The sequence below is a fragment of the Peromyscus eremicus genome, chromosome 15 (assembly GCF_949786415.1).
Source record: "Peromyscus eremicus chromosome 15, PerEre_H2_v1, whole genome shotgun sequence".
NCBI classification, from domain to species: Eukaryota; Metazoa; Chordata; class Mammalia; order Rodentia; family Cricetidae; genus Peromyscus; species Peromyscus eremicus.
This window is the reverse complement of record NC_081431.1, coordinates 86,047,274-86,072,454: the sequence shown is the minus strand read 5'-3', so window position 1 is coordinate 86,072,454 and position 25,181 is coordinate 86,047,274. Positions and strand designations below refer to the sequence as shown.

The window sequence follows — 25,181 nt, the reverse complement described above, 5'->3', positions numbered from 1 at the left end:
CGCGGTACTTAACAAGAGAGTCATTCTGCTAAGCATTAAAACTATAATACCAATTCCCTCAATGGGGAGGGCCCTGAGAAAGTCAGACAGTATACTGAGTTAGCAGGGCTTACAGCAGATGTAGAAGCACAGAGAGCATCAGCCACCTCCTGACTCCCACAGACCAGCAGCCCATCAGAACCAATGGCGAGAGTCGCGCAGAGGAAGCACTGGAGGAGGCTGGAACAGGTGTCCAACTCCCCAGCTGCAGCCAGCGTGCTGCTACACAGGCCGAGGGAACCCTAGATGGGAAACTGACAATGTCTGACTAACACCATCAACTCTGAAAGATTTCAAACTGAATCCACCAAACACAGCAGAAAATGTGCTCATGCGTAGCTCATGCGCACCAGAGTTCTCCAAACTGCTCTAAGTCCACCAAAAAATCCACGTGAGTTGTGCTCACTTTTCTAAACTTTAAATTTTAAACTTTCCATAATAAAGAAATAAATAAGACCATTTTATCTCTTTCCTGTTACTGATAACTTAAGTCTTCAAAAGTAAAGAAATAATTCAAAAGATTAGGATTGTCTTTATCCTTGGATCATGGCCCTAGTAGTTTGGGACCATCCAGTGACTGGTGAGGAGCAGAAGGTGGCTGGAAGGATGGAGAGAAGCCCTTCCTAGAGTGCACCTGGCTTATCTTCCTCCTGTCCCTCCTACTGAGAGGATAAAAGAGAATTATAATGTGACTGATGGTGACCACCACTGACCGTGAAAACGATAACCTTAAAGAACATTTGTGAAGCCAATGCAATGATTTCTTATTCTTAAAACCAATTCCAAAACACTAACTGTGCCTCTAAAACCTGTGTCATCAGACACAACAAGTAATGCAGACTGGCCTATTTTGTATTTAACTATGGAGGGGCAGATCTGTGAACAAAATGTTATACAAGCAAAGCTGTCCCCAGATAAGGACCTGTACTATGCTTCCTACGTCTGCCTGACAGTCCCAACTGCTTCACTGTAAATCCTTCCTCTAAATCTTTGAAGATGCTGAGCTTCGAGGCTCAACCCTTCATCCATTCTGTTCCTCTATCCAGAACACTTTCCCATGTATTATTTATTCCAAGAACTATCCAAAACTCAGTGCATACAATAATAATTCACAACATACTCTATTCACCCCTCTCAGTACATGTCACAATTACAATTGAGTGACTATTAAGTACTGGGTAATTTTTGAGGACTATGGGAGGTGAGACAAGGTCCTGCTCCATAGAACAGGCTGTCCTTGAACATACAGCAATCCTCCTGCTCTGCTTCCCAAGTGCTGGACTGCAGCAACGGGACACCACATCTGGCTTAATATGTGGTAGAGCTGCTCTTTACTTGAAGTCCCGAGAGCGGAGGACCTTATCTGTCTGACTACAAACTGACATTTCATAGGTGCCAAGTTCAAGAAATCGTAAGAAAGGAAGAACTGTCCTTGTGCTTTTCTTGTGATAATCTGTGTCCTCATGCAAATTGGCTTAACCTTAAAAAAAAAAATCGGGGTGGGGGAGCTTTTTTTCCCTTTTCATCTTTTCCCTCAACCTCAAAACGCCTTCTATCTGTAACTGTTGGAGCTGACTGAGGAGGCTGGGGGGGGGGGGGGGGGGCGAGGGGCAGGGACACAACAGGATCTCCTATTTTAAGTTTCTGTTACACCGATCAGTGACTTTTGAACACAAATAAAACTTCATGCCAATAGCTGCTAACCCTGTAAATACAAAGTTCCTACGTAAATAAACAGCAAGACTGTGCTGCTCTCCCAGCAGTCCTGGGCCTCCAGGTCCTGGGAGATGAGCACATCTACCCAGCTGTTCTGTCGGCAATCCCGCATGGATATGAGGAATTAACAACCAAGGCTCTTTCTCAAGAGCTGCTCTCCTGACCCTGAATGGCTTTTTTAGAAACCTGTGGTTGTAGTTGTGACCAAGCGGTTAAGCAATTAACTAGAAATTTATGGGGGCTGGGATCAGGGAGATAGTTCTGTCAGTAAGGAGTTTGTAGACAGGGTAAGGACACAAGTTTGATGCCCAGACACAAGGTAAAGGTGGCTTGTGCTGGCCATGGTATTACACGCAGGAGTTTCTTTCACAGACTTAAGAAGTCTATTAGTAGAAATTTATGGGAGCCAGGGTAGGGAGATGATACAATCAGTAAAGTGCTTTTCATATAAGCACGAGGACCTGCGTTCAATCGCCAGCACCCAGTAAACGCTGGGCATGGTGGTGCATGCTTGTGACCCAGCACTGCAGAGGCAGAGACAGAGCCCCTAGGACTTGCCAGCCAGCCAGTCAAGACTAACTGGGAGCCCCAGGGAGAGAGCCTCTCTCAAAAGAAGTGGGCAGCTCCTGAAAAAGATACCCAAGGTTGACCACTGGCTTCCACACACATGTACACGTGCACTTACACACATGTACACACAGAGAAGTTGGAACTTAGATATAAAATAGCCAGATGATCTAGGAACTTTCGAACCTGTTCTTAAGAATAATCAAAATAATGCAAAAACTGGACCTCAATTTGAAGTCTCTGCATATAACCCAGTAATGAGCACAGAACAGGGATTCAATGCTTATAATTAAAAAGGAAGAGGACATACTCAGCAGCTCCTTACCAGTATTTAACATTTAGAATACATTAACTGTCCTCTACATCATCTGGTTTGCATACACACACACACACACACACACACACACACACACACACACATATACACACAGGTACACACAAATACATATTTAAATTTTGCCATAGCCTTATGCACATTTTATAAACAGATTCAAACTCTAAATAACTTTATTAATCTAAAAGTGGAAAAAACGTTCACCAAACAGCTTTTATCTGCAAATATAATCAAGTCATAGAGGGAAAAAAAACCAAAATTTTCTGAAAAGTAATCCAAAATTTACTTTAGAAACAAAAAAGGAACACTAGAGAAGGCATAATCCCAGTCTCTCATTTACTAGAAGCTACAAAGCATCTGACCATGCTGCCCGTCTCCTCTCCATCTACGCCTCTCCCACCCACACACTCTTACATTAAGAGGAGAGAAACACAAACTGCTACCAAAACAACCTGCCCAATGCAAGCCCAGCCAAATCTACAAACCCAGGCCTGGCAATCTGCTCCTTATCTCCTGTTTGTCCTCACCCTCCTTCCAGTGCACAGGGACACTCTAAGGCAGCCTAGAAAGCCCACCCTTTGGAAAACTCAGCAATCTACTGCAGACTCTAGAGAAGGTACACTACAATCTATAGGGCGGCTCAGTTACCCTCCGAATTCACTAAAAAATCGGAAGCCAACTGAGGCCCAACTCTGACCTCTTAGAAAAAGAATCTTTTCCCTTTTAAAAAAGATTTATTTTCTTTTCATTTATGGGTATATAAGTGAGCCTGCAGAGGCCAGAAGAGGGTGCAGTGGTCCTCTGGAACTGGAGTTACAGTTGTGAGCTCCCTGAGAAGAGTGCTGGGATCCAAAGGCAGGTCCTCTGTGGGCTGCAGTAAGTGCTCCTAATTCTGAGCCTCTCTCAGACCCAGAGACCTTCTTCTTTACTCAACCTGTCTATAGTCTCAGGGAAATAGCTTGATGGCCCAAGATTAAGTCCATGAATCCAACTGGATTCTCCCTCCTATTATTTCTTCCAGGACGTTCCTCCCTTTACTTTTCTTCTCCATTTATCCATCACCCTTTCTTTGCCAGTGTCTCTTTCTTTCATCTCAGAATAGAAACAACGTTCCTCCCAGGACCACTCACTTCTACTTCCACTGAGGTTTGCTTTGTGTGCACTCAACCCCACAACCGGTAAGGAGTACAGTTTAACTTCGCTCCAGGAAACTACACTTTGGATCAATGCCAAGGCCTGGTGACTCCTCCTGTCCTTTCCCATCACTAACTCTGAAAGAAACACCACCAAAAATTAGCCATTAACTGCCTATCATATCGACTGTATCTCTTTTGCATCTGAAATTTTTGTCATTCAATATAACCCATCAACACTTTTTAAATAGAAGTGTTCCGCTTCCTCAGAACTGTGTTCATCCAAACACTCTGTGATGGTTACTTTGTGTCAACTTGACCCAAACTAAAACCCCTTGGGAAGAGGGATCCTTAACTAAGGAACTGTCGGCCTGTGGGCATTTCCTTGATTAATGATTGATGTGAGAGGATCCAGCCCACTGTGAGCAATTCCATCCTGCGCAGCAGGTCCTGGGTGTATAAGAAAGCAGGCTGAGCAAGTCAGTAAGCAGTGTTCCTCCACTGTTAGGCTTTAGTACCTGCCTCGGGTTCCTCCCCTGACTTTCCTTCATGAGACTATAAACTGTAAATGAAATAAACTCTTCCTTCTCGAAGCTTCTTTTTTGTTTGTTTTGTTTTTCAAGACAGGGTTCCTTTGTGTAGCCCAGGCTGTTGTGGAACTCAAACTGTAGACCAGGCTGGCCTCTGCCTTACCTGGGATTACAGGTGTGTGCCACCACCACCTGGCCCTCTCCAAGCCTCTTTTGGTCAATGTTTTATCACAGCAACAGAGATGTAAACTGGGGCACATTCCACTCCCAAATTCCATCAAAAACTTTGATACATTAATATAAACGATTTCTGATCACATCGGACATACTTGATGTCCTTCAGTACATCGGACTTTAACATATTCAAATTCTAACTCATCTCTCCCCTCATTTAAAGAATTCTCAAGAGTGGATTAATGGGATTACAACCACTCACACCGGTAACCAAATCAAACTGACATCTAAAACCCTGCCAGGCTTGTTGACACTGTATTTCTACTTCTCAAAATGGAGAGCATATTCAAATTAATTCAGAAATGAATTTTTAAAAAATTCTAACTTCCCACCTCACACACACAAATACATATTACACATATAATTAAATACTAAGACCCAACAATTCTATATTGTAAACAATTCCTCTATATCCATGGGCTTTTCATCTATAACATCATCCAGACACATTCAATCCACAGCCCAGAGCCACAATAGCTATGAATGTGGCCCAACATATTGTAAATTCACTTAAAACATGGAGGGATTTTTTTGAGGGGGGGGGGGTAACTCAATTGTATGATTCTTGAGCATGAACTATGTAGAAAACAAAGTCAAGTCAAAACGCCGACAGGCTGGACACACCCTTCCTCGGGAACAGCCAGGTAGCTCTGCCACCCCACCCCATGCCCTTTCCCACACGCTCCTGCTTCCTGCTCTACTCGTTCTGATCTTCAAAACCCCTGCCACCTCCTCAACCAAAGCAGAGGTGATTGTTTTCCTATTTGGCACAATCATTAAACCTTAAAAGTGGCAGAGTCCATACTGTTAATTCTTTTCTTCCTCCTATCAGGCTGAACTTGAGGCAAAGGCCACACATCACATCTCTCAACGATAACAGGAAGCATTAGCATAAGTGAATTCCATAAATGTTTTCTAATGCTCCACTTGAACCTGCCTCCCAGTCTCTAGAAACTTCCTCCAACTCATCCTCCAGCTGGCTGTCAATTAATATCCTAGAACACAAATCTAACCATGTCACTCTTCAATTTAGTTCACTTACTTAGCACATGAGGTCATTCATCAGGTGACCCTAACCTTCCTTTTTAGTACCATTTCTTATCACTGTTAATCTCATTGTCTAGCCCTTCACCAGCTACTCAACATTCCTTACCCACACTGGGCTGTCATTCACATTTTTTGTTTCAGGAACTTTTTCCCAGGAAAGACAAGTATCTACTTCCTCTTTATAGGGCCCCACTGATAAACCACAGTCCAATCCACTACAGCCCAACTTGAGGGACCAACAAATTTACTGGGTTACCTACAGAGCATGGATGGAAAGTTACAGAAAGGAGAAGGGGAACCCCAAAGCAGCCCAAAGGTCTCATCACCGTGTGCATGTCGACTTTCTTAGAACTGCACAGATGGAATCTCCCCTCAGTTAACTTTCCACAGTCAATATACTCGAGCACCTCTGGAAGCCATGTACAACTGTGGTAGAATTATATACGGCTAAACCGGGAGGTGCCAGCAGAAGTGGCCTGGGAGGTGAGGAGGACCCAAGAACTTGCCCCACCACCTCCTTCTATGAGGGAAGGAAATGACCAACAGGCCCAATCTCCACGATCTCTTGCAAGTATTAGAGCTGTCCTGATGAGGACTACCGCCACTGTGCTTGGAGGATAGTGTTTTAATACTTTTGTACCTTACATATCCAGCCCTTTCCAGGAAGCATTTCCAGAGCATTCTACTTTCAGGAAGTTGGATGGTAATTGCTTATGGAAGTCCCCACCCCACCAGACAGGAAAGCATTGCCATTCAAAAATAATACATCCTGAGAATTTCATGAATTTAATACAAACATTCTTCTTAGACTTCTTCATTTGTGTCCCACAGTCATAGCCAGTACTTACATTTATTTTGTATTTTAAAAAGGGATTCAGCAAATAATGTTTCTGTCACCGTCTTGAGTCTACATATACACTAACTTGAAGAAACAACAGAGCTACACTGAGACTTGGCGCTGGTGTAAACCAGTGCCACCAGCTGAAGGGGGCACCTGCAGTCAGCTCAGTCCCATCTATCTCAGCAAAGTCAGTCCTCCAACATGCTTCTGTAAAACACAGCAGGAAGCAAACCCTCACTCAGTATGCCGTCTATACATTTTACTAAGTGAGTGATACCTCACACCTACCACTTTCATCCATTGACCCACAATCCTCCCGTCACCCAGACCACAAGACAGTCAATTAGCGAGTGATATCCATAAGTCTCTTTTCCTCATCTCACTGCTCTATCCTGGGCCCTGCTGTCTCTCCTGAGTCACACCTCAACCTTGCATAATCAACCCCCCCCCCAATTTATCCAGCACTTGTACTTCTCAGAATCTATGGTTCTGAAAACACTTGAGGATCCTGTTAAGTCTGGAGAGAGGCCCTGAGAATCTGCATCTCTAAAAAGCTCCCAGGAGCTGTTGGTCTAAACAGCACATTTCAAGGAACAAAGCTCCAGAAATGCTGTCCTGGAATAAAGTGCTTACATTTCTAGCTTGCAGGCAAGGAGAACACTAAATGACCATCAGTCAAGAATTTTCTAAGTCCAGGTTTCTCTGAGAGGTAAAAAACTGGACTAGTGGTGAATGGGTAGCACAGACAGTAATTCACTTAACACCAGGGAGGCTGAGGCAGGAGGATAGAGAGTTCAAGCCAGGATTATATAATGAGACCCTCTCAGAAGGAACGGGGTAGCACAAAAGGGATGGTCTAGATGCACTCTGATCTCTTCCAGTGCTAAGATTCTAAACCCTCTGGAATGTCACCAAGGCTGTCACTCAATTTACAACATTAAAGCCTGGCAAAACTATACTTGAGCAAACATTACACTTCAATCATCAGGCTCACCCAGTTGTCTACAAACAATGCTGGTCTATTCTTTAAAAAAAAAAAAAAAAAAGTTTTATAAGAAAGAATATACTGTGCATGGATTAAGTATAAATGTGCATATCAAAGTACCTTAAAGATAAATGAACACTATTTACGCCTTTATCCACCAGTATTATCTGGAGGTAGCTGCCAGTAGGGCTAATCTGTCAGTTCCTTAAGACCAGGACCTGGAACCACTTTGTTTTGTTTGTAGTGAGGGAAGAAGGAACAATGGCAGCTCCAATTCTCTATCAGCTACCAGCGGCCTCAGGGTAGATCCTAAGCACCTGAGCATACACAACAATCCCTGCTCTCAGAAATGGCCTTTTGTGTGGATCTTTAGAACAACCTTGTCCTCTTAAGCAGTTCCAAGATACACACAGAGCAAGGGTTCTGTACTAGAGAACAAGGGTTCCCTAAGCTTCTGCTTTCTAATCACAAGCCCAGTACCTGGTCTTCTTATGATCATACCGCTGATAACTGTCGGTTAATACACTCCATGAAATCAGCCTGTCAGGTATGGATACTGTGGTAATGAGTCAGCTAAAGTCTCTGTAAACATTTCCAGAGGACAAATAGGTGCTAATGTCAGTGGAAAGTGCATATTGGCAGATAATCAGCCTGAATGCTGATCAGTCTGATTTATAAGTATTTTTATTTGACTTAGAAGCATGACTTACTTTTGTCAGACAGGATCGGAAATATTTTTTGATATATGTCAGAATTTTACTGCTAATGTGAAAAAAGCAAAATAAAGCTCTTCCAGGGCTGTCATTCATATTACTACATACTGCAGTATTTCACAGAACCAGCAAGATAATTCATAAGACTTCATTAGTAAAGACTTCACCTTGCCAAGGAGAGCAGAAAGATGTCCTCCACCTGCTGTGGAATGCACATACACAAACATACACACACATATACATACATATATACACATACACACACATATATACATACACATGTATATACCACATGTAAATATATACTCATAAACACATCTATATGCAAACATACAGACATACACACCTACACACACACACACACACACACACACACACACACACACACACACACGTACACACATACATGCCCTACCATGTGTGTAGTGCAGATGTTATAGCCAGGAGGGAAAAGCCAGTAAGTTGGTTTTGCTTATGTGAACACCTAAGAGTTGTACCTGTTCCTAATGAACACAAAGGTTTAAAGAAAAAAATATGGTCCACGAAGTTTCAGACAGTAAGAGTCTAAATTTTTTAAAAGCACCAGGTCATGACCATTTGTTATTATTCAAATTTTACATTAATGTGGTCAATACATGGCATTAAATGCCTTCTTTCAAAAGATAAACATGGCTTTCCCATAAAAATCATAAACCCATATAAAAATAAAACATGACAGGCCTTTAAAAAAAAAAAAAAAAGAAGAGAATGCCTTTCAGTATACACGGGCCACAACAAGGCTTCAGGGCAACCTCAACATGCACACACTCACATCTAACCAAAACAGCAAAGTTAATAGATGCCCCCTAGAACCAAGACACTAACCAACTATGATATAAAAGCACGCCCCAGATAATTCAAACAAACAAAAATGCCTAGGTGCCTAGGGGAGCACTTGGTCAGTTTAAAGATGAAATTGGAATGGCTAGCCTTAACAGTCTGCCTGAACCTTGACCCATAACCTATAGTTGCTCTAAACAAGTCACGATCCCAGAATTAAGGCAGCATTATTCCTTCTGGCCCCTCCAGGGCTCACTGTCCCAGAGTGCACCCCTCCTTTTCTGATATTAGAGTAACACGGGAGAACCATGCCTCCTTTAAAAATATTACCTTTCCATTGTAAACGTTACCATGCTTCTAAAAAGTGCCCTCAACTCTACAAGAATTTCAAGCATCGTTGGCAGATCTCATCAGTCACCTAGATTAAAAACACCTTTGACATCTTGGATATTCAATAGTAACTACCGACTGAATGTGGTCCTCCAGCAACTGAGCGTCAGGGCCAAACAACAGTATATCTCATCTTCCTTAATGAGCTCTAATTAACACTCATTAACATCTGTGGCAATTTACTATTGCCAAAAATAATAGAACCACACTATGTTTATGTAACATCTCACAGTTTACAAAGCACTTCCACATATACCCTCAAATCTCAACTCACAAAGTCCTCTCAGATGGATTTTTTTAATCACCTTTTCTCCCTCTCTGACAAATGAGCTGAGGGAGGTCAAAGCAGTTACAGGCATCACATCAAGTGGAGAGGCGCACAGTCAAACACAGGTCTCCAGTCTCTCAGTCAGTGCTCTTCGCACCAAAAAGAAAAGCTTGGCAATGTGTGGCTACTTAGTACCTGGTTTGTAACGCTATGTTCCTAGGCACGTTCATTTATGTCCCTTTTGATCCTCAACAACCTTCAGCAGTAGGAAGTAAAAGTAGAGATGTGACAGAGAGCTAAAGAGTTCCAAGTCTGTCCTTCCTAAAACCGACAAAGAGGACACTTACTAGCGAACTAATTAACTCTGGCATTAGAGATACAAATTTTGCCTCTGCCTTGCTCTTTGTACAAATCCAGACAGACTACAAACTGGTAATTCAGTTTGTGTATCTACAATACTGAGGGATAGCATTATCTACCTCATGGGGTTGTGATGAGGATTAAATTAGTTAATATTTATAAAGAACTTGATACAATGCCTCAAACTTTGATGTTTGCTAAATAATAAACTACTACACATTTTTTAAACTATACAGCAGGATACAACAATGCTGAGGCAGCTGAAACAATCTGCACTTAATCTTACAAATTAAAAATGTAGCCTCTGGTTTGTTAGTGTGGGGGAAAAAAGAAGCGTTATTCTACTGTACGGGTTAGTACCTGTCTCCTTGACACAGGCTGGAGTCCTCTGGAGAAAGGTAGCCTCTGCTGAGCAATTGTTCATCACAGTGGCCTGTGAGCATGTTTTCTTGATATGGGAGGGCCCACTCCACTGTACTTCCAGACCACTGTACACAGCATTCCTCCTTGGCCTCTGCTTCAGTTCCTGCCTCCACATTCCTGCCTCATGTTCTGCTCCCAATTTCTCTTCATAAAAAACTAAGTTGTAAGGTGAAATCAACCCTTTCCTCCCCGAGTTGCTTTACTCCTGGTCTTTATCACAGCAATAGAAGCACACGGCATATAACAAATCAGTCTACCAACTAAAGTTTTACTTCATTTAGTATCTCAGAGCAATAGGCTTGTCTTCAAAACATGAATGTATTCAAGTCTACAGTCTACTTCCAGCAATGGTAACTAGGAATTTAAGCACTGCAACTAAAGCCCATGACCAACTGTAGTGGTATACACTGGAATCCCAGCACCCAGCAGGCTGAGGCCAGAGGACTGCTACTGGTTCAAGGTCAGCCTGGGCTACACTGTAAGACCTTGGCTAAAATAATTCTGCAGAAAAGAAACCCAGTTCTCTACCAAGTAAAATCTTGTAAAGCCAAAAGCCCAATAACAGTACAACTTATATCTATAAAAGGCTGCTTACCAAAGATGGCAGATGCTCTCATTTGAATTCCCTACATTTAACATCATTGCTCCACCCTTCCTCCATCGCCACTAAACACCACTTCATCTTTTCTGGTCGTTTATGCACAGCAGGTTCCAAGAGAACACTGGTCCCAGTATCACAATGCTCTGCTATATCAAATCAGAGTTCTTTGAAATTACACTTTTTTTAAATAGGTGTGTGTGTGTGTGTGTGTGTGTGTGTGTGTGTGTGTGTGTGTGTGTACAGGTGCAAACGCACATGTAGGCCAAGGACAACCTCGGTGTCATCCTCAAGAACACTACCTGACTCCTTTCAAACAGCGTCTATCCCCAAAAGCAGTCAGGCCTACTGATTTCAAAAGGTCTCTTAGCCTTCCTTTTTCTAAATTCCAAAGATAAACCACTTATATTTCACAACAGCTGTGAAGGTAATTCAGATTTCTCCAGAAAGAGAAATAGAGGAATTGTCTGTAATTTAAATAAGAAACTGAGATTAATGCCTAATCAAAGGAAATTATTCCAAGAGTTCAAATTTGAAACATAGAATGTTTTTAAATTTTCTTTAAGTGAAGGGAGGGAAGGATGATATGACCAAGATACATTATATACATGAATGAATTTTTTTCAAATGCCTTTAGGGCCAGCAAGTTGAGAAGGGGAGAACTTCTCAAGTTCAAGCAAGTTGTCCTCTGACCCCCATATGTGCACAAGCACGTGAGATGGTAAACACTGTGGCAAAAATGTAGGTGACTTTGACACGTAAATGAAAAGAACTACATCCTAACAGTATTTGCATTTCACCTACAACCCAGCTCTCCACCTAGTCACTGAGATACTAAGAGATCCAGAAGAGTAGCACTTGGGAAACAGAGGCAGGCTGATCTCTGTGAATTTGTCCGGGCTGGACTACATAGAAACTTCCAGGACAGCCAGGGCTACTGTCAAAAAAACAAAAACAAAAAAACACCTCTGCAGGCACAGCACATGGATTGCACATACATTCAGTCAGGCATACACAGGTACACAGAAAATATGTCTTTTTAAAGTAATGGCCATATAGGAAATTAAAGCATAAAAAAAGGCTGTAGAAAATTGGCTGAATAGCCTTAGTTTCCTTTTTATTTTTTCCTCAACAAATTCAAAAGTTACTGGACCAAAAACACTCCATAACATAAATCTGAATTTCCTATTGTTAAAAACAAGAATCTCTGGGGAACAGAACAGCATTTTCAATGAGTGAAGAAGACAATTACTCAATAAAAAATGTGGGGACAATTTAGATTCCCTACTTCCTATTTTAATCAAACAACAGATAAGGGTAATTACAGCAACATGTGAGAGACTGGTTTTCAATCCTGGGATGAGGAAGGCATTCCTAAGGATGACAAGACCTAGGAACTCAGAGGAAAAGATCAATAAGGGAATAGATAATGAAAATGTTAGTGATTTGGGATACAAAACTTTTCCCTAAATGAACCTCCCGAAGAGATTTATAAATCAAGAGAAAATCGCCCACCCAAAACAGCAGATTAGTTACATTACATAAACAGGCACTCATATTAAACCACTAATGTGGAAAAAAAAATTCAAGTTAATACAAATAGCAATTTGTTAAGTTTTTTTTTTTTTTTTTCCCAAAGAAGATCCCATGCACACACTTTACCCACAAATACAACCATGACTCCTGCTGTCGCCTACCTAAAATCACAGTGGGGACCATGTATGTGCATGTGTGTATGAGTACAGGACAGAAGTCTGATAACTAAAGAGCAGTATTTATGCATAAGAATTCCTTGTATTTAAATCTGAATGTCAGCCGCAGCCCAGCCATCCTGTCCTTCTAAGAGACCAGCAAGAAAAATCCCTCCCTTCTTTCAGTATCTGGGATACATACTAAATCTTCCAGATGCAATGTAACTTTACCCTTCTGTACTCCTGCACTTTGAAAAATGTTTCTATTCTCACACTAAAATCAAACAGCAATCTTTAGGGAATCAATTGACTCAGTAAGTTAACTTCTATACAAAAAGGTAAAACTTTTGTTTACAGAAATGATGAAATTAAAATGGAGTTACATTAACAGAAAACCTCTCATACCACTAGAAATATCTGGAAATCTGTTTCCAGAGCTCACAAATTATGTTTTTGCTACCAAAGATGATAGATACCTCTCAAAGGATATGTCATGATACAAACTTCAAAAATCAATACAACTGAAGTACAAAGATCACTGAACAAAGGTTCTTCAACTGTTCACACTACACAAAGGTAGAACCAAGAACAGGTACTTCAGTAGAACTTAATGTAGGTACTAAAATAATAAACTGTAGAATTGACTTTAAAATATTTTTAATTGAAATTATTAATAAATTCATTAATGAAATTACAATTAATGAAATTATAATTAATATGGAATATTTTAGGTGCATGTATACTTGGAGAGAAATCTGTCAAATCTATTCTAATTTTTTCTGATTTTTTTTTATCTTTTTGTTTTGTTTTTTCAAGACAGAGTTTCTCTGTGTTATCTTGGCTGTCCCGGAACTCACTCTGTACACCAGGCTGGCCTCGAACTCACAGAGATCTGTCTGCCTCTCCCTCTCTAGTGCTGGAATTAAAGGCGTGATTTCTTCCTCCAACATTTCCATTCTTCTAACTACTTCAACTTCAAAGTTGAAGCAAGCCAGAACTGATATTCCAAAACTCGGCCTCTTCTCAGCAAACTGTTATAAATGCTATCTTAAATCTCCCAAATGGTAGTTAGCATCAAGGATGAAATCTAATTTCCCTCTGTGCAGTGAGTAGCCAGCTGGCCGCTTCTCAGTTACAGGTTCTCCCTTACAGTCTGTCACAGTGATATGCCACCTCTCAAAGGCACTGATTACAAAGAAACAAATAATAAAGAAATGTTGAAATGTGTAAAGAACAGGCCTTAAACCTCCACATTGAATAATTAAAACATAAAGAACATCTAAAAATAGTTAACCACACAAGTTCACAATGTGGGGAAAGGACAAAATCTGTGTGTGCTCTTAATTCTGATACTGACTTATCACTGATCCTGAACTATACCATCTATGGGTTTGCTTTCCTCATCTAGTAAAACACAGCTGTGTGAAATCACCTCCTAGTTTCCTGAATTCCATAATCCGATAAATGTAGTGGGAATTTTCACTTCCTTTCAGTGCTCTTCCTGCTGTCAGTAGGTACTAACACACAGGCACAAAGCTCACCTTGAATTAAAACTAGCCAACCAGACATGGAGACTGCTCTGTGGTTAAGAGCACTTGCTGCTCTTGCAGGGGACCCAGTTCCCAGCACTCACATTGTGGGCAGCTCACAACTGCCTATAACACTAGTTCTAGCCTGTCTGGTGCCCTCTTTTGGTTTTCATGGGTACCTGCGCATGCACACACACACTCTCTCTCTCACTCACTCAGGTGCACACATACCCATAAAACAAATAATTTTAAAAAAATAATCAACTGGCAAGTTTTGAACAATGAGGTTTCTCTATACATAATATTACAGTAAGCTATATAAACCAGATTGTGAAGGGAATTTTATGAGTCACTTAAGAAAAGAACTTAACTTCAATTCATCTCTAGCATGCCAGATTCTACTTTGGAAAGTATTAATGATGGAGAGTATAAACATAACATTGTTTATCTTCTTTAGTCTGAATCCTTTGAATGCAAACCTTAATATATTAGATGTAAGCCCTTTCTAGGTGATCTGACAGTTTTGAAACAATACAGAACTCCAAACAACTACAACTTTTAAAATCTATCTGAAATTAGGCTTGCAAATAGAGTCTCAGAATGATAAGAGTCAGAAGAGACCCTGGACTTCCCAAGCTCACTGTTTTACAGATGAGGAAATCACAGCCCAGCATAGGTTAAAATGAACACTCAAGTAGGTCTGCTAGCTCACACCTGTGATCCCAGCAGGGCAGGACAGAAAGAGCTCAAATTCAAAAGCCAGACTAGGCTACAAAGCAAGACCTGTTTCACAAAAACAAGGGCTGAGGATGTTGCTGAGCTGCGCAGCACTTGTGTCTAATATATATCAAAGGTTCTGGATTCCCTCCTCAGCACCAGGGAGAAAAAATACATGCCCCAAATCATATTGAGTTTACCAACTCTCAGAACAAACTAGATTCTCCAAAACACAGTACCATTTCCTCCCAAGCAGACTATGAAACAAGAGGGGACTTTTACCCCCAAAGTTTTGTATCTTGATAAGAAACAGTTTACTTACTCCCTGTCCCCAAAAACATACACAGAGCATTAGCTGAACCCTAAAACCACTAAATGTAGTGTCAACAATAAGGCTGCATCTAGCCATGCCCTCACAATACCTGGATGGGGAAAAAGAAAGCTCTCCTAAGGATACACTTCTCACAGTAAAGCTCAAAAACTGAATCTGTTTATTAAAAAAAAAATCTCAAAATCAGGACCAATATTTCAGAAGTTAACTGAACACAAAATCCAATAATTATTAAATATGTAATGAAAACTATCAAAGCTCATGACTACTGTTGCTACATTTAAAAATATGCCTGGTACTTGACAAGAAAGCTCAAATGTTGTGACCTATTAAGTGAGGCAGGAATATAAAAAGATCCTTTCTCCAAGTGCTCTTCATCAGCCACATAAACAGGAAGAAATGCTAACAAACCAACCTCGAAAACAGAACCAGCAAAACCACTCAGTCAAAGTCACTTATACTTTACATTTCTAAATAGAATTTTCAAATTATATTCAATCCTAAACTGAATGCATTTATATAACTGGAAATGAAACTAATTTATCTTTAGCCAAGCTTCATTTAGAAAACTTTATGCCAAAAATTTTGGAAATTTTTTCCTTTTTTGCTGGAATATTTATGCTTTCAAACTCAAAATATATACTATGTCCAAATAAAGTATTTTGCCCAGTTTTAACACAGCACTACAATTGCAGGAGCCACTAGGTATACACCCCCATTCAACCAAACTTTATCATTAAATGTTTTAAAATGAATAAAAACAGTATCCAATATAAAAATACAAGGAGAAAATATTTCAACACAAATATGTAGGATAACTATGCTCTGTTTGCATCTAACATATACTAAAAAGTGTTGCAGGACAACTCATGTTTACAAGAAAACCATTACACCCAAAACATTTAAGCTCTACTTAGCTAATTGGTAACCACTATCATTCATGATAAAAATTACTATACAACATACGTTGAAAGGGCTATTTCACGGCTAACCAAATATCCTAATTAAAAATCCACTCTTTCCTGATCCTTGAGTTTTCAGTTTACTAGAATTTTCTACCGTGGGCTTCATGTAAATCTAAACAGGCAGGCAAACAGCCTTAGACTAAAATACCTAAGCTCCATGGGGCAGGTGTTTGGTATGTTTTCTTTGTTATACTGTCTTTAGAAAACCAGAGGTGAATACAAGGAATCTGCCTTAGAAATGCAGGGGCGCTAGACCGGACCCAGCCCTCAGTGCCAGAGCTCCAGCAGATGGACGGCCGCTTCGGAAGGTGGCCCGAAGGAGGACTTCTCTTCCCACACATTTTGATAACACCTCTTTCTCAATTTTCACAAGTGCCAGGTGTTTTTAAAGAAATAGTTTTCCCACTGAGTGGACTTTCAGAGTTCATAATTAAGCCTCCTCCTGTCCAGCAGCCTGTACGGCATGAAATATGACACATAACAGAATCATTAAATGTAAGATGCCTCATTTGACAGATGTCTCATTAAATTAATCTCAAAGTTGAGTTAAGAGATGCCTTTGAAAGAGGCAAGCTATTAACTCTAGGAAAAGTTTAAGGGAAAATTGTTCTCTAAAAGTCCACAGAGCTCAGTCACGTGAAAGAGAAGATATTAATAGCATGTGGCACATCTGAAATCTCCTCCATGGGAGAAATGCCTCTGTGTGCATGTGTGTTTAACACATCCCTGGGGACCCAAACAGGATGGAAGTCAAAAGAATCAGGACGCACTCCACCAGCTGCTTAACAAAACCACACATTCAACTCAAATGTTAAGCAAAAACACCAAGATTTATACAGGGCATGGATCCTATATGATGTCAGGGAATGTTACCTTCCTAATAAATGAAAAACTAAATTCAATTTTACAAGAAGACAGCAACAAACACATCTTACACTACCATTTAAGGCAGTTGATTGGACAATCTATTTGGTTTTGTGCTGGTAATGTGGATTGACCAAAACCTGGCAGTGTAGATTGACCTCTGAGCCTCACATGCTAGGTCTGCACTCTTGATTAATCTTAAGTCAGGAAAGAGCGTAAGCATGTAACCTGAGACTTCCCACAGACTGATTTGTCCTATCTGCTCTCTACAATCACTTTTATAAGTACAAAACCACCACCACTTTCAAAACAGTGTAATGAAATTCAGAGAATAAATGCTCTCTAACTCTTATACAACCTAAGAATTACCAAATGGTACAAGAAAATATCAATAACATGGTATTTACTGTTAAGAGTACTGGTAATTCAAATTTCAAATAGACAGATAAGCTCTTTAATGATGGGTATTTTTATTGCTTTAAAAGAAGTGATTATAAAACCCACTCTCAAAGTTATCTGTTCAGATAACTTCTCAATAAAGATTTAACAAGAAATACTTGGATAAAAATGTAATCGCTACATAAGCCTTATCAACTTTAAGTATCACTATTTATGACCGGAGTATTTAGAATACTTTAATACTTTCTGTACTGCTCTTACTTGTCAATCTTGGTTCTTTACATTTTAAAGGCCGTGTGATAAAAATAGCCATCTGCACTTTGCGAGGAAGCACCCAGGACTAGCCGATAATAGCAACTCATTACCAATAAACACAGCATATTTTCTGAAAGCTCTTAGTGAAAACTCAAGTGTAAATGAAATTCAGCACCAATTCATAGAAAGTGAGTTGAATTACAAACAGAGGATCTTTGCTCCCTGGTCTCAGCTCTGCCAGGGGCTGAAAATCCTCAGTAAGAATCAGATCGTCAATGTGCCTTCTCCATCTGAACAGAAGACTGACACCAACCAGGGACTCCTCCCAATGGTTCTTGAAAAGACAACTGAGACCTTCTATGTGAAAGCCCTTTAATATTTTTGAAGACAATAAACCCCAATGTATGGTTTTCATCAAACCATAGTTAAATCACACACTTCATATGAAAAATAAGTATGTGAACATAACAACGTGTTAAGCACAAAAAACAAATAAAACAAGTTAAAAGCCTTTGTACTCAGAAGCACCACTGAAGCACGCAATGGAGCCAGTCTAAACCACACTACTCAGAACTGCTGTAGTTACAGTAACAAGAACCTGCTTGTCAATACCCTGCTGATGCTAACCACCCTTCTTGGTTTCCCTGTAGAAAATCATGTACGGACTGAGGAATATGAGACGGGGAAGGAGGCGGACTAGCAAGCAACCCCAAGGAAGCCCACGTGAACACATCGTCCCAGACTCACTAGGTGCAGGGTGTCTTCTCCACTCTGGCGATGTCTTTCCCGTTGCTACACCCAGTTTGAACTAAGCAGACTAATGGAGCTAAAATAAAAGGTGATGGGACAGATTTAAATACGAGTTTACTACTGCCCTAGGACACATGGAGGCCAGGGAGCCCCAAACAAAGCAGCTCATTCATGCCTAGGCATTCATAACTAAGATCAGGTAAATGAATTCCTGAATTCTTTTTCTAACTTAAAATTACTCTTTCAGGTACAACTTAAGATATATATTTTTTTAAGGAAATTAAACATTAGCATAATTAACAAGCAATGTAACATTGGATAACACCTTGAATTTCCTCATATTTTAAAACTCAAAGAATGCTTTTGTGATAGGAGCAGTAACAATTTTCAAACTAAGTTTTCAGTAACTGCAATTAGATAGTACTTCTCATCCAGCGCTGACTTCACTTAATTTTACCTTACTCAAATGAATATTTAACCATTCAAAGTAACTGCAAATAGCTTTCAAAGCCCTTAAATAACCTGAGGAAGATTATAAATACTGAAATTTTTTTCCAAGGGCATGGAAGTCCCCTGCTGGACAAGAGCTTTGTGAAAGTAAGAAACAAGGTGTCTGAGAGAGTAAGAACACAGATAGTGATAATGTGCTCAGTATAAATATAGGAAAATATTGTCAAGCTGTCTCAAACCTCCTAGCTATCTTTAACTCCACTAGAAAAGACATGCAACAATAAATTCAAAAATAGGACATAAGTAAAATCATTGAAGCAAATCAATACAGATTTTTCCAGTACCTGCTTAAAGGACACCATTTAAAACATATATGAACTATCCTCTCCCTACAGAAAAGCACTAACAATCAAAACACAACACCCTCCTTTTGGCTGTCCTATATTCCACTGGAACACAGAAACAATTTCTAGGAATCTCATCAGCCTCAGGTAAAGCCTTTACCATATGTCCTGACAATGTTCAGATTTGTGGAACCACCTTTCCACAGTGCCCTTCTGTTAATAACACACATCCTTGTGAAAGGTGAAATAGCATCTAGTGATGCTGAGTTTTATTCTATGACAAATATCGGTTCAGACATGTTCAGTACACTGATTTAGGCTTAAAGCAAGTCCGACTTTGCTTAAATGCCAAAATAAGCAGTCACACACATTTGCAGCAACCAGACACCTTCCTTCCAGAACCCATGGACACGAACAGGCTGTGTTCCTGAATAAGACTTTGTGCGGGGCATCCTCACTTTATTGGTTACTTTTATGAGCATATACACTGACGCCTGCGTCTATTTATGTTGTGCTCATAGAAATAAAGCAGTAAGTTCAGAAGGAGGTAACAATTACTACTTTTCATAAACAAAACAAAAAGATTAAAATAACCACACCAGAAATTTAAGATTTAACCAGAAATCAGATTACTTTTAAAGTGAGTATGAAAGACTAAAAACAAACTGCTTATAGCTGAATATTTTAATCACTACTGAAAAGACAGCCAAAGAGAATCCAAACTCAGAACTGTGGCACTCAACCTTTCCCACAAATACTTATCCTCATCAACCTATCCACTCATGAGCAAAGTGGAGAGAAAAGCTTCCTCCATACATAAAAGCATGCTCAAATAGTTTCCATTGCATATACTTTGTTTTATACCCATTTCCCTCTATGTGATTCAGAAAGAATATCATTCTCATCCTAAAATACTCTCCCTTCCAAGTGTGATTACTATTTGATGCCTTTGCAAAGAAATATTTCACAAGTTACATGAGCCATGAAAGAAAAAGGCAGTTGCTGCTCCTACACTTCTCTGGGCAAAAAAAAAAAAAAAAAAAAATTAAAGGCATATTATGCATTAAGATATTATCTCTAATAAAATGCTACTGTGTTACAATTTGATTTCCTTTATGAGGCACATATCAATCAAAATATCCACTTAAGTTCAGAAAAACTTCAACAAAACTTAGAGGATCGCCTCTTCCAGGGATGTTGTCTTACATATTTCAATGTGGACATTAAAGACAAACTCACGCAAACTAAACTGCAACTATCACAGGCGTGGAAGAGCAGCTATGGAGTCCTGGGGTTGCTAGCATTATTTTTCATATACACCTGCAATATAACACCTAAAGTTTTAATTCTCCTATGCTAACTACTTTAAACCAAAGTTCTGACCACTAGGAACTCTAAAGACGAGGGGGAACGCAAATGGCTTTCAAAGCTCAGATACAATACCCAGCACCCGTGTAACTCCATAACTTAGTCCCAGCCAAGCCTCTTGGCAAAAGAGAAGGGACAGCCTCTTGCCCAGGCAATGAAAACTCCAGGGAAGAGTCAGGTCACAGCAGAGAGGCAATAACCACCAACACTATGAACTCTAGTCTGTCGAGTCCTGCCACAGATCTGACAATAAAGGCTCAGACAGAAACAGGCCGACTCGTTTTTTATGCAAGATTCAAACTTGGAGAGGAAATTAAACTAAAGCAATTAAAGAGCGCTAGGGTAAGCAGCGCTCAAAACATCAACTTATCAGTGTCTACGAGGACTCGGAGAGTAAACAGAGTAAATAAGCGTGGCAGACAGTAACAAACGAGGGCATCAGTTGACAAGAGCAAGGCTCCCAGCAGCTCACACTACACTCACAGTCTGCGAGAGGTAAACTGTGGACAGGTGAAGACAGGGAAGGCACCTGGAGCATTTTTCTTGGGTCACTGTCCACTGCCCATATTAACATGTCAGGTAGTTTCCTGAAATCTCAAACTGCCTGCAACCCAACGAGTCAGAGCAGAGGCCTGGAGGGACGCACCTCTCAGGTGTTGTGAACCTGTTTCCTGTACTTCCTGTACTTTGTCACCTCATCCACCTGGTTTTCCAACCTCAGCCCTGGATACTCGACTACAACTTGCAGATTTAAAGAATGCTCAATTGAGTACTTGCACAGACCGCATGTGAACAAGCTAGAAAAGGGTATCAGAGAGACTCATCAGGCCCCTTGAATCATTTATCGGTCCCTGCCAGGGTTGGAAACCACACATCGACATGCAGGCAACTTCTTACCTGCATAGAATCTGATGAGGCAGCCAATCTCCGAGTCCATGCCTTCCTCCTGCACCCTCCACAGCTCCCCAAATCCCAGTTGGAAGAGGTAGTCATTTTGGATCTGCAATGGCTTCTCGTCCGCCTCTAGGCGCCGGGTAGTCTCTCCGTGGAACTGTACATACAGGGAAGGCGGCGAAGACGTCTTTTGCGCGGTCTCCCGGATCCTCCCCGGAGTCGACGGAAGACCGCCCGGAGCTGCAGCCGCCACCTTACCCTCTCGGGGACCCTGGCCAGCCATGCCGCCTGTGCCATCGACACCCCTCGGGGTTTTCGGCTGTAGTGGAGGCGAGGTCTTCGGGGACGGCGGTCGAGGCTGCGCGGGGCGGCCAGGGCGGAGGGGCGGCGGCCCGGGAGCCCTGGTCGAGCCCAGTGCCGGGTCAGCCTCTAGCTCCTCCGACGACGAGGAGCCGCCGCCGCTGCTGTAGGGGTCCAGCCGGTCCGACACGCTCTCGGCGCTGGGGCTCAGGCTGAAGCTCTCGGTGTCGGAGGCCGGGTGCGGGGCGCGGGGCGGGGAACCGGGGCCACCCGCGAACAGCTCTCCGGGGCTGGAGTCCGAGGGCGCGGGGCTGGCGCGGGGCGCGCAGCGTGTCCAGGCGCCCCCGGGAAGCGGCAGGTCGGCGGGAGGCGCGCGCGCAGGGCCCCCGACGGCACCGGGAGTGCAGCTCGAGGGCGGTGGCTCCACGTCCCTCCGGAGCTCGGCGTCCCGGGTCTGCTCGCTGCCGGCAGGGGCGGCGGCGGGGGGCGGCCCCTGGCCCAGCACCTTCACCACCCCGCCGCCTTTGTGGCCCAGCTGCAGAAGCCGTGCGGCCACCTCGGCGGCCGTAGTGTCCAGCGTGCAGAGCACCGGGCGCAGGTAGGACGAGGCCATGTGGCGGTCAAAGACGTGCACACAGCCGCGCTGGAGCTGGTGCCTCACCCAGTCCCTGTCCGACGGCTGCAGCTGCAGCAGCTGCCGGTGCTTCAGCAGCAGCGTCTTCCTGTCCAGGCTCCGGGTGCACAGCGACGCCGAGGCCGAGCAGGAGGCCGGGAGGCCGGCGGCGGCCGAGGAAGGCGACGAGGACGAGGCGGCGGCGGCGGCCGACAGATTCCTCTTCAGCCGCCCTCTCTTCAGCAGTAGCGAATTGGCGCCGCCGCCGCCGCCGCCGCCGCCTGCGGGCCCCGGGACGGCCCCGCCGGCCGCGGGCTGAGGCGCCCCGCGCCGCCGCCTGCGCCCGGTGCCTCCCGCGCGGCCGGGCAGCGGCCCCGGCGGCGGCGCCTCGCGGGGGGCCTGCTCTCGCGCCGCGCCGCCGTTCCCGCCGCTCGCGGCCGCCGCGCTCAGCGCGGGATCCGGACTCGGAGCGCCCTCGGCCGCCGCCGCCGCCGGGGCTCGGTCCTCACCCGCGGGGTCCGCGAGTCTCCGGGCCGGGGCTGCGGCGGCGGGCTCCATCGCAGCGGGGCTTCGCGTCGCCCCCCCAGCTCCGGAGGCGGCAGCAGCAGCGGAGGAGGAGGTGAGGCGAAGGTGGGAGACGGCGGCGGCGGCGGCGGCGCGCGGAGAGGGAGACGCCGATGGCGTTCGGCGCGGCCGTTCCAGAGGATTATGTGGCGATCCGGAGCATTCCGTCGGTGCCTCGGTGTTCCATCCCGCGCGCCCGCCCGCCCGCCCGCCCGCCTGGCCGCCACCGCCCCCCCACACGCCCTCCCCGCGGGTCGCTCGCGGGCTCCCCAGCGCCAGGCCCCGCCCGCCCGCTCGCGGCCGGACAGCCTCAGCGCCCGGGAGCGGCGGCCCGAGCTCGGCTCATGAATATTAATGAGGCGCGGGAAGGCGGGCGGGGCGGAGCTGCTCATGAATATGCATTGCAGCATGACGACATTCCTGGGCGGAGCGGGGAGAGCGGGAGTCTGGAGGCGGGGCCTCAGTGTAAACAAACGTGACGCGTGCGTACGGGGGCGGGGCGGGGCTGTTTCCCAGGAGGTTTCTCTGCGGACCGGAGGCGAGGTGGCGAGAGGGGCAAGCAGTGCACTGTGGGGGTTGTAGTTTGCCTCCTGGGAGAGGTTGCGAGAGAGACCAATAGCGAACTACAAGACCCAGCGATCGTCAGGTTCTGCCCGCCCTCACCCCCAGGCTCTGGCCCTAGCCAGTGGGTATTGTGCCCTCTGCTGTTGAACTCTGTGCCCGGTGAACGATTTTCATTAACTTGCTCCTCACCCGCTTTACAGATGAGTTTTATTTTCCCAGCTCATTGGAAGTGAGAGCTTTCAGGGACTCCAAACTGTAGGCAAGGCTTTGTGTGAGTCACAAATACACAGTCCTCAGGATCGCTGACCCGGGCTTTTCCTGACTTTTTTTCAAGGCCCATGAAGACTAGCCGCGTTAGGAAAGTCTCCTTTAGAAGGGAGTTGAACATGCTTCGTGGAAACTGCTCAAATTAAACCCATCTTATCCCTTCCCTATTAGGACAAAAATAGCTAAGGACTTGGTTGGGGTCTTGACCCCGATAGTTTTAAGTTGAAAAGGAGCTTAATGACACAGAAAGCAATGGACGAAGAAAGAAATATTATAATAGAGGCACAATGAGATAGGAGATGGACGGTTTTTTCTCTTAGTCCTCTCTGGGGGCAGGGGCGGGGGTGGGGGTGGGGTGGCTGAAACTAGGATTCCCAGTATGGCGTGCTCTTGAATTCCATACTTCCTACCTCAGTCTTCCCAGTGCTGGGCTCACCACAGAAGCTCCACCTTTGTTACAATGTATGATCTGGAAACTTAACTTTTATTGGTTGAAACAAGCAGGTCTAGGGCAATTTACTATTTGAAATAATTTGGTAAACTTTGTTCATGGAGTGGCCACTCTTGTAGTTGCTTTATAAATCTAGATACTCACATTTGAGAGTTTTAATTTTGTACTATCAACGATCTGCCTTCATTTCAAGAAACTTGCCCTGGAGAGAGAGAGAACTGAAATGCCTATCAAGGCACCTTGTTTTTAACTTATCTACACAGTTTCATTGAAGATGGATGGAAAAAGCAGCCAGGACAAAAAAAAACCCCACTAATTTTTCACTAATTCTTGGAATTCCTAAAAGTTATTTCCTGTATTCTTTTACAGTCCTATTTCTGGGGCTAGAGAGATAGCTCAGCAGCTAAGAGCATGGAGTACTCTTGCAGAGGCCCATATGATAGCTCCCTCTGAAGCAGTACACCCATGTGATACATAGACACACTACAGACAAATCACTCATTTACAAAAAAAAAAAAATCTTTTTGAAAGATTAACTCCTTCCTGGCACTAGGGAGGCTGAGACAGGCAGAACCTTATGAGTTCAAGGCCAGCGAAGACTATATAGTAAGACCCTGATTCAAAAGAACCAATAAAAGTAATAATAATAAAAGGTCCTATATCATACAATTTTGTTTCAAAACACTAGTATTTATTATAGTAATATAGTATATATACATATGTGTGTATGTACATACATATAAATATATATGTGTATATATAGGTATATGGATACATATATAAGTGTGTGTGTGTGTGTGTGTGTGTGTGTGTAGTTATAGTAAGCAGGAGTGGCAGTGCCTTTAATCCTCACACTCAAAAGGCAGAG

The 25,181-nt window shown here is 43.2% G+C and overlaps 1 protein-coding gene across 1 annotated transcript in view; it reads right to left on the bottom strand.

Annotated features, from left to right (window-relative positions):
• Phlpp1 (PH domain and leucine rich repeat protein phosphatase 1) overlaps positions 1-23,200 on the bottom strand; it is a 207,706-nt gene extending 184,506 nt beyond the window's left edge. Inside the window, exon 1 of the mRNA XM_059280129.1 lies at positions 21,558-23,200. Coding sequence (XP_059136112.1) covers positions 21,558-23,025 — 1,468 coding nt within the window. The 5' untranslated portion in view covers positions 23,026-23,200. The remainder of the gene's footprint in view (positions 1-21,557) is intronic.
• Positions 23,201-25,181: the final 1,981 nt, after the last annotated feature.